Source organism: Nicotiana tabacum, chromosome 20, assembly GCF_000715075.1.
Source record: "Nicotiana tabacum cultivar K326 chromosome 20, ASM71507v2, whole genome shotgun sequence".
Lineage (NCBI taxonomy): Eukaryota > Viridiplantae > Streptophyta > Magnoliopsida > Solanales > Solanaceae > Nicotiana > Nicotiana tabacum.
The window spans coordinates 101920701-101931906 of NC_134099.1; the positions used below are offsets into that span (position 1 = coordinate 101920701).

An 11206-nucleotide genomic window follows, 5' to 3' on the forward strand; every position below is an offset into this window, starting at 1 on the left:
ATCTTTATCTTAGAGTTACCATTCTATCCTCTTGCAAGTATAAGTTATCCTGATACTATTTTTAACAATGGGATAACTTATCTCAGTATTAATAACCAAAAAAAGGACAAGGCAGTACTAAATTTTTATCCCAAGATTATTTTTGTTTATCCATCATACCAAACAAAGTGTTATTGCAACCGACACAAGAATGGTGAGAGAAGCCTGGACAAGAAAAAGAAGCGGAAGCTTGAACTAACAAGCAAAATAAAGGACATTAGCACACTATACAAGATTTAGCAGGTCAAATAGACCTGAAATGGTTCATTTCTGTGGATGCAGGATTGGAACAACATTACCTGCAGTCCACAAGATTCATCTTATATTACAACAGCATTTAGCCACCACAAATGGAACCTAAATTGGGGGGGATAGAGGTTAGGGTATTACTGCAACAATTCTTGTGCAATACGCCTCAGCTTCATATGACTCGAAAGATCACCTATCTTGCCAAAACAGCTGATAGGCAATTGTTCCCTGATCTTTTCAACCCGGCAAGCTTTCTTCTTTTGCGGGAACAAAGGCTCATCACTCAAATATGGAATGCCAATAGAACTGCAGCAAGAAGAAAAAAATTATCTGAGTACCCAACAAGTAGAAGCAACTCAAGCACAATTTTGACTGAGCCATGGGGTCCTACAAAACTGCACTAGCAATGCGTAACGCAAACGTCAACAAGCATAAGGCTAAGTATTTCAAGATATACATAAAAAGAACGCAACACACCACCACATTAAATGCAAGTGAACATGGCATCTTTCAGCTTCATCCACCGTATAACAGCATAGTTCTACCTTAAAACCTATGAAATTTTGGAAAACAAACCAAAAAGGAAATATGGCTCCTTGTCCTATCAGTAAGAGGGGTAATCTTTTCCTGAGTAGTCAAGCAAATTAAGATTCTAATATATTGCAATATCTACTGTGGACTTCTCATGATATCCCATGAGTGCATCCTGGAGAAGCATAATGTTAACATTATCCAATAACATTCTCCATTCACCAAATACAAAACAATTATATTCCCAAGATGCGCCCTAATGAGATATTGACTTAAAACCATAACAAAGAGCTAATAGTTGAACAAGATAACAATGAGCTACTTTAATTTCTTTCTACCAATTTAATACAAGGGAGCAAATAAGGTGGGTGAATCAAGACCCAACCAGAGGGTGACCACAATCCCTCATTGTGCAGTAGGAAGAGTTAAATGTGCCCAGTTGTGGCTCTATGTGCTTCAATGTCCAAACCTATAACCTCCATGTCATGATGATGTAAAAAATACTAGCCTTAAAATCTACACTAAGGTTCACCAACTGATCCTTAATTTGGGGAGAGAGAGTGAGAGAGAAAGAGGAGTTGAATCAAGAAGATTGTACAGTAGTACACAGTACACAAAACTTCTGTAAACATGTGTTTTATACATGTTTGCATAAATTTGATAGTGATGATATGAGGTTGATCTATGAGGTAGTAGATGCTGGCAATTTTTGTTCAGGTTTTCTGTGTCAATAGATATGGCAGCTGCAATGGCTAAACTAAATGAAGACTTTGGAGATTGCAATCCCTCCGCATCACCGGGGGGTTTGTGGGGGGGGGGGGGGGGTTCAGCTCAACTATGGATTTGCAAAGTAAAAAGTGGTGATGACACCTGTTGCTGCCAATACAGTGGATTACATAGATGAAAGGCACAATTAGTTCTCTTCTAGGTGCAACAGCACAATTTCAAGTAAAAGGTTATCAATGTTTCACTTTCAACTCCTCCCTCTATTCCTAAAACTTTCCTGAGAAACCTCATAATGCATAGTGTTAACTGCTGGCTCTTTCTGCAGGACTTGTATACTTAGGCTACAAGGAGCAAATTACCTTCTTGCATAAAAATCTTCTGATCCCCATTACTGTCTGGCGGAGAAGATAGGAATGACAGATTGTAACTAGAGAAAATATTCACAAAGAAAAAGTGCGGGAAAAGTCTCTACTGACTGCATCCTGACAAACAAAAATTTCTATTTGCCAACTCCAAATTAAAGAATATGTAAAATTCCCGAGTCTACAATGATTATCCCAAGGTATGTTTGTTCTTGCAAAAAAACTCCCATTTGTTGTGAAAGGCTATTTTAGGCGGACTCTCCAAAATGTTGTTGCACCGTGTCGGATCCTCAAAAAATGCACTACTTTTGGAGGATACGACACATACCCGGCGACATTTTCGGAGAGTTTGAGCAACATAGGTGAAAGGAAAGAGGAAATAAAAATTGATCTCTGAGCTCTTCCCCATCCTGATATCTTTTGCTCAAATAAATGCAAAGCATAAAAAAGTTAGGCTGGTACGAACAGTGTCATAGACAAGTAGTACTATTGGAAATAGTGGAGGAAGACAAAAAGAACTGTTGATCTTAACATAGACATGATAAGTCACTAAAAGGGTAGCTCGGTGCACTACCCTCTGGCTATGCACAAGTCCAGGGAAAGGCAGAACCACTGCAATAATTGCATGTTGCTATAGTTGGGACAACATCAATAGCATATAAAATAGGTCATAGGAAATACAAAGAACAACAAATCTGCTGTAGTTTTTAGTCAAGCTTTTATGTCAAAAAGTAAACAAGAGAAAGAGATTTATTTGAGGGGAATAACACTTTTCCGCAGCCAACAAACTGTATTGAGGTGCCAGTAGTAATTTCTTATATTTTTGCTTCTCCATATCTTTTTCTTTTATTTTTTTGATAAGGTAGAAGTTTATTAAAAGGCGAAATACATAAACAACCCCTTCAAGTTGTACTCAACGGTCAGATGGACACCTCAATTATACTAATGACCATAGAGACACCTCTTCTCGGCTAAAGTGTGTCTCATGAACCCCTCACGATGACATGGCAAAGTGTGTGCTTTTTATTCATGTCTGGGCGCGTGAAACCCTCAAAATTATGTTTTTCTCTTTTTTCTTTTTAAATTAACCTTATTTTATAATGACCCCACTTACCTTCATCTTCATACTTCTTTCTTCTTCAAGTTTCACCATTGATGAAAAGCAAGAACAATTAAAAAGTTTCTTCCAAATTACAACAAATGGAAAAAACATAAAATAAGCACACAATTTCGTCCAATATAGACTATTACAATTGCTTATACAATCAATCACAAGCATTACCATAATAACTAATTGGATAAATTAAATTTCACATCATTAAGTTAGAAGAATCATGTCTGAGATGAAATTTACCATCATAAACTTTATGACTGAACTCTACCACCATAACCTCAGTCGCCGCCACCAACAGAGACATCACCTCAGGCGACAAAGATGTTTGAGGCTCCTACACGGCAAAAATTAAGACCAAGATCCAATATTTTTTTTATTGATCTTTACTGCTTGGGTTTTTCAAGAGAAATTTTTTTAAGAAAGAAATAAATGAAGGGCGAAAGGTAGCAGTCGACAGCCGAAAAACTTTTGATATAATCATTCTTCTTTAGATTTGGAGTGGAACGGCTCTGTCCATCATATTTTGGCTAAGAGGTCAGATTTTGGGGAAGAAGAAGTAAAGGAAGGAAAAGAATTGCAGCAATTTCTGGGAAAGCTTGAAAGAAGATGAAGAAGAAAAGGCATATGAAAGGTGCGATGGTCACAGGGGAAAGGTAGGGAAAGATGCGATGATTTTCTACTTGGGGTTCTACTTTTGGGAGATCACAGTGAAAGGAAGTGTGGGGCGTAAGGAAGAAGAATAGGTTGGGTGGTTTGGAGGGGGGGGGGGGCGATGGTCTAGTTGGAAATAAGGAAAAAGGTATTATTTTCTTATTAATTACACGTGTCAAATATTTTAATTATAAATTACACTTGTCATTCTTATTAATTACCGCATAGGTCTGCTCCACTCGAATGTTTACTTGATACACTTAATAGTCATTTGAAGTGTCTAAATGGTAAATGGGTCAATTGAGGTGTCCATCTGACCGTTGAGGACAACTTGAAGGGGTTGTTTATGTATTTCGCCGTATTAAAAAGGTACCAAGATGGTACTCCATATCTTATGTAACAAATTACCATGTACCAGAATAAAGAAAGAAAGAAAGAAAGAAAGAAAATTAGAAGAATCATCACCGCAAGCAAAAACCATATATGGAACCAGACTTCCTAGGTTATCCATTTTATCGGATAGATTGGAAGTTTGTTGATAGAGAGAGGGGGGGGGAGGTTGAACAAACGAAAAGAAACCCAAACAAAAATAAAGAAAAAGAAAACTGAAAAGACATCAATTGCACAGAAAAAGCTTCATCTAGTGTAGCAACAGAAATACATTCCTACAATTAAGAAAACTCAACCATGTCTATCAAAAAAAATTCAAATCCAAAGAGATCAAAAAAGAAAACCACAACAGCCGTGAAACTATAGAATCAACAGAATGAACTCTGGAAAGCTATTATTGCTTGTTTTTATAAGGTAAATTTTTCTTTCAAAATTGTGAAAACTCAAAATAAAATTTTAGGTTTTTTCTACGACGGAAAGATAAGGTAATTATGGATAAACAAGCTTATGTTAGCAGACTCACCAATCAAGAAAATTAGAAGAACCACAGAAGAAAGCATTTGAACAGGTCGATTATATTTCATATAATACTGAGACCGTTGCAGCTGTCGTTGCACTGCTCCATACCAACCATCGAGTTGCTTCTCATAATTTTCATCGCATCCATCAAGGCAAATCTTACTCCTCTCATAACATGTGTTGATGCCCTTAATTGAAAAATCAGATTAAGTAAGAATTAAAGGACATCATTAATTGGTGAAGTAAATATAAAAGTATTTAGAAATTAACAAATCAAATCCCTTTATTCAAATTTATTTGACCTCAAAAGGTAAAACTATATGATTTTGATCATGATTCACTAAGAATTTTATATTCAATAGTTTTACTATATTCCTTATTATAGATAGAATTCTTAATCTAGTTTTTAATAGTTCAAGTTTCATTTTCAAATTTGAATCCACTAGTGTTAATATTAACATAAATTGTTAAATCTTGAAAAAGAGAATCAAATTATGTCACATAAAATAGGACAGAGGGAGTCATCCATGCCGGATATTGCAGAAAAAAATTACACACCCTTGTCAATGGCTGAGACTGCGGCAATGTACTATCAGCTTCTTGGTGATCATCAGGATTGAATTTCAACTTCCTGTAACCATTCTTCGACCACTTCAACTTCGTTGCAGTTTCCATGCAATTCAACAGCCCATGAATACTGGGGATCTTCCGAATGGATGGTGCAGGTTGTTTGCCGTAAATGTCATCAGCAACTGCGATCTTCCAAGCACCAACGTCAGCACAAGCACTTGCTGTCTTCCGGTGCCCTGAGAACTTCTCATCCTCAATGTGACCCGCGTCCACTAAGTGAGACGAACTCTTTGAATACTCTGGCATTCCTTGCTTACAATCCTGTTCCCAGAATGCTGGTTTCTGCTCTACTTCATGAACTTTTACAGAGTCTTTCTTCGCAAGAGAGGAAGAGGCCGGCGGTCCTGAGAGAAACACAGCCAGTTCATTGAGCTCCCTCTCATCCAAGCACACCCATTGATTGCTTTGTGAAGTAGCTGATTCATTTAGACTCTTCTCTACTTTCTTAATTTGATTGTCTATTGCGATAACAAATTCACGGTGCCTTTCTTTAGCATCATCAGTTGAGGCATTATCATAGCTCGAACTAACTGCCCGTTCAAATTCCTCCAACTGCATTAACATCCAAAAATTCAGTTTTTATCTTTCTATTACATCCAACAATAACACCTCATATGCGAGTATACATGTAAATTAATCATTTCTTTTCAGGCCTTTGTCCTAGGGTGGAATATAAAGCATTCATATAGCCAACCCCAAATAATTTGGGATTACGATGTGCTTTTTATTTGAGGGCGGGGGAGGGGTAGTACCTGCCATTTAGCAGTGCCAAGGGTAGTCCTTAGGTCTCTGCATAGCTCATCCGAATTCCAACGACCAGAAGTATCCTTCAATGCATGAATCCAGGTTCTATAAGTTGATTCCATCCTTTAAAAGGAAATTAAATAAATATTTCAATGAACATGGCAAAACCCCACAAATGAAAAACCAAGAAAGGCTTCAATCTTTGCACCACTACTCACAGAAAAATTCACAGAGAACATATTTATAATAACTCTAATAAAACTAACCCAAACCTACCAAAATAACCAATTACACATCACATATATCCTTTCCACTCTATTAGAGCTTATTTCATTTTTCCAACACTATTTAAAAATTTGTCTTTCAAGGAATTTTAGAGGTTTAAAAAACCTACAAAACAAATTAGAAATTTTCCAGGAAATGTTAAATTACCTATCAGCAGATTGTTGAACCTCTTCTGCAGCAGAAAAGAAGGGATCTTTCTCCCACAGATCAAAATACGACCCCATATCCTCCAAAATCGAATTTTTTACAAATAATTGGCAGACAAATGGGGAGAACCCCAAAATTTATTCAATTGACAATTACTACGGAAAATATTCTAACAGATTATGATTTTCTAAGCAAAATAAATCTACGAATATTGAACTAATCCAAGTATACGTAGATTTTCAAATTTAAAGTAGAAAGATGTTCTAGAAAAGTACTAATTGTGATTTCACTTTTATTAGTTGGGAAGATAAGATAATGGTTAGTGGTTTCCGTAAAACACATGATTTATTTAAATTAATCGTGCCGCACGCGTAAGAGTTTCCAGGAAGAATGATTCTGTTAAAATAATTTTTAAAATTTAATTTATTTTATTTTCTTTTTGTTAGTTGAAAAAAAAAAAAATCTCACCCACCACTATGACGAAAAAAATAGGAAATATATATCACCCACTGCGTCCAATTCAGCGAACACGAAACAAAGGGATTTAAAGTATTCATTTTAAATGAATTTGATGGATTATTATATGTAGCGGAAGCAATCCCAGTATCAAAATCACATGTAATTTAGACAACTAGTATAAACGGGATTTCACGGGTTACCTCTTGAAGCGTGAACATATCTCTTCTACCACGTGAGCCTTCAGTTCCATAACTTCTCAATGGAATCTCCATCACCCGCACAATCGTGATCCTCGAACGTTTCACGGTCTTCTACTGTGTTACCCAAATAATACCCGAAAATAGCAATTTCGTGTGAGCGAAATTTCTAGGAAACTTGGCTGAAAATTTCAGCCACCATCTACTCATCTTTCTAGGTGGAAAACCTTATGTATTTATAGCACAAGTTTTAAGGGTTAAGACCCTTTTCCAAAACCTGTTGGGTTTTCTTTTCCACCAGAAAAATGATTCCTTTATTTCCTATTATTTAGGCACAGTAGGGACCACAGAATTTAATTAACAAGGCTTCAATTATGGAATTAATTTCTAATTTTCGAAATTAATATCTACCATAATTAATTACGAATTATTCCACTAAAAATCCGTAATTGCACTCCTTATCCAATTTCGAAATTCATCCATTAAGTCTTATTTAACTCCCCATATTAAGATTCAGATACTAATCAAGTAAATTAAATTACTGATGATTTAATTTATTGATTATTTCCTTTAGACTTTCGTTTAACTTATTTCATTTGTCGGATACAAAATCCACCGGTCGGGTTTACACATGCAAACTTATAAGCTTTCATAAAGGTATATCATCAATCTCTAAACCGAGACATGGATTCCATCAACTAACTATTACTTCGTCAATGTATATTATTATTATCCAATTTACCAGGCATATTGACCCACGAAAGAATCTCGCCTTTTAATAAATCAAAACAATAATAATATACACAGCTAATAATAATTATATCAAGATTAAGAGTATAAGTACATTTAATGGCTAGAGAGTTTATTTTATTAAGTCAGTATAAAATATTTATCTCTACCTGGTCCGTTCAATACATACAAAATGTACTAGCACAAGAAGTTGGAATTAAACCATTCCCATAATCAAGATTAATTATATTTAATCTTGTGCTACAATCATTCCTGATGGTTTGTCCAATTCCATTATTAGATTGTGAACTCAAACTTTATACTTATAAGAACCGATGATTTAATCTTTCGTGTATAAGCTAAACTCTATACACTAAATCATCTACTATATAAGCAAAGGACACAAACTATTATATGATCTATTTAAAACTTTATTAAAACTGAATAAACAATTATTTCATAATAAATACTATATCTAAACCAAACTCATGGTTAATAGTATATATCCCAACAATCTCCCACTTAGACTTTTAACCATGATAATTATTAGAATATACTATATCCAAATGCATGGTTAATAGTATATGCCCCAACAATCTCCTACTTAGACTCATAACCATGCATCTACAACTTTCTCAGGCATTCTTTTACATGACTATTAAAAGTCTTCACCAAATAAGGTTTTGTTAAAGAATCTTGCCAAGTTATATCTGATGCAATATTTGTCCAGTAGTACTTTGTCGTAATTATCTAGTTTGGTATTAAACTCTTCAGAGATCCTGTTACCGAAACTATCCCAAGAATGAACACCGAACTATAATTTTCTTTAGTTTTCTCCCACTAAGACGAAGTACCACTAATATTACCTTCGTTACCTCACGACATTGAAATATTAGGGACTTCTTACTATAGTGTTCAATGTTCAAACATCACTCCCACTCGATAAAGGCATATTATGTCTATTAACGTTCTCCCACTACTTAAATGCAATGGAACGTCAATTCTGACGTGTGGGTTTTGATGTTCTTGAACATCTAGTTATTTCTTTGTCCAGTTCCTGTAAAAATAGTTTACTTCTAGGAACATGTTTTATTAAACAGTCCTTATCTAGAAAAATGCATTTGTTTTAACAATTGCCTTATTTTCTTTAGGACAATAAAATAAAGCTTCATTCGTTTTCTTGGATATTCGATAAACATGCACCTATCCATCCTTAGTTCCAACTTACATATCTGCTTTCCCTTTCAGCACATATGCGGGATAATTCTATATCTGAACATGCCACAGACCAAGCTTACATTCAGTCCACAGTTCTATAGATGTCCCAGGTACTAGCTTAGAAGGAACTAAATTCAGAATGTAATTTGAAGTTTCCAGGAAATATTCCAAAAATAAATAAGGCAAATCTGAATAACACGTCATTAGTCTATCCATATCCAAAAGAGACTTATTTCTTCTTTCTACTACACGACTCTATTATGGAGTTTACGGTGTAGTCAATTGAGATGTAATCCCTATTCTGATATGTAACTAAAAAACTCTTTAGAGAGATGCTCGCCAATACAATCAAATTGTAGTAACTTAATATATTTCTTTGGTGCTTCTCTATTTCAAGTCTTAAAAACCTTGAATTACTTAATTCATTAAGACTTACAGTGCATCAAATAAATATATTAATATTTTGAGTAATCATTTATGAACGTCATAAAATACCCAAAATCTATCTCTTACGAGTATGTTCATTTAACCATACAAATCAGAAAGGATTCATTCTAGCTTATCAGTAGTTTTATTTCCTTTTAAAGGGAAACATCTTTTAGTCAAATTTCCTTCCAAACAGGATCCACAAGTTGGTAGTGCCTCTACTTTCAATGAACCTTAAGGTCCATACTTGACCAACTTGAAATCCTATCCAGATTAATATGACTTAGATAAAAGTGCACAGATAAGTTTTACTCAATTTTGAAGAACATATTCTCTTATGAGGTAGACTAATATTGTTCTGTTCAGGAGAGACGTCAATATATAATAACAAGGTCATGCATTCATGTACCACAAGAGATAAAGTGTTTATTAAGCTCAATAACTCAAGGTTATTCGAAAAATAAAACAAATATCTATCTCTTATTTTGCCCAGAAACCGAAATTAAATTTCTTCTAACAAAAGTACATATATTGCATCCTTAAAATTAATGCCTTATCACTAAAAGAAAATTTTAACAAGTAATACGACAAATTGCATAAAATCATTGTGGAGTTGAGATAAAAATATTAAATAGATCATAATAAGTCAAAACACTGAATAGTAAAATTCAGACTGCATTCAATATTTATATACATACATGCATCTGGAATAATAAATTTCGATGGGAAAAAAATTATTCATGCAAAGTATATTATATAATACAAGAATTATACAATCCAAAAATAAATAGAACCAACTCAGATGGAGAGCATACTATTATTTTCAGTCAATTGTATATAACTTTTTAATACAAAAATTTTAAAACACACTACACATATATGTCATGCATCTTGAATAGCAATTTCGATGGGAAAGAACTACTCATGCAACATACATATGCAATGCCAGATTATTCACTCCAATAATTAAAACAGACCCAACTCAGATGGAGAGTATACTGTTAATTTAAGTCAAGTGAACATCATTTTTAATAGCTCTAGTTTCATTGATCCAACATGTATACTCAGATGGAGAGTAAGTACACGATATCAATTACTAGTATTTCACCTAGTGAGCTTACAATAAATTTATCCGATATGGAGGAAGACCTAAAGTCAACGCATAAATTTATTACTCACTTGAAATTAATAGTGGAAGACCATAGAAATATATTTCTATCACCACTTAATCATGATTGTATTGTAGTTACAAAATTGATTCAACCCTTTAAGCTCAGATGGAGAGTTAATACTGGTTATCAATAACTAGTAACTATAGCCAGTGAGTTCATAATAAATTTATCTGATATGGAGGAAGACCTAATGTCAACGCATAAATTTATTATCTCACTATAAATAAATAAAATGAAGACCATAGGGGTTTATTCCCATCACCACTTTATCACAACCACGAACTTTTCTCTGAGGATTAAGTTCCATATTAAAAAAAAATGCTCAATACCCATTTAAACAGTCTTAAAATACTAAAATTAATATTTCACACTGTATAGTGGTGATTATTGTTGACTGGACTATTTCTGATAAATCTACCAAATTTCATATCAATCAAAAATTGCGACCAAATTTGGAAAATTATCATTTTAAGCATTTTTTTAAGAATTTAAAATATGACCTACAATTTTTTTATCATATACCAATTCATGTCAAATCAACATGTGTTATCATGTTCCAGATTAGACATATAAAATGATAGAAAGAATGACTTTTCGTATGTAAATCACATTTTAATC

At 34.1% G+C, this 11206-nt stretch overlaps 1 protein-coding gene across 1 annotated transcript; it reads right to left on the reverse strand.

Moving 5' to 3' along the window:
- Window positions 1-205: 205 nt before the first annotated feature.
- On the reverse strand, window positions 206-6716 carry LOC107795103 (uncharacterized). Its single transcript, XM_016617688.2, has 5 exons — window positions 6388-6716; window positions 5964-6078; window positions 5140-5763; window positions 4586-4769; window positions 206-594 (listed from the first exon to the last, which is right to left on the reverse strand). Exons 1-5 carry the CDS (start codon window positions 6462-6464, stop codon window positions 572-574), a joined length of 1023 nt encoding a protein of 340 aa, XP_016473174.1. The 5' UTR covers window positions 6465-6716; the 3' UTR covers window positions 206-571.
- Between the last annotated feature and the right edge of the window lie 4490 nt (window positions 6717-11206).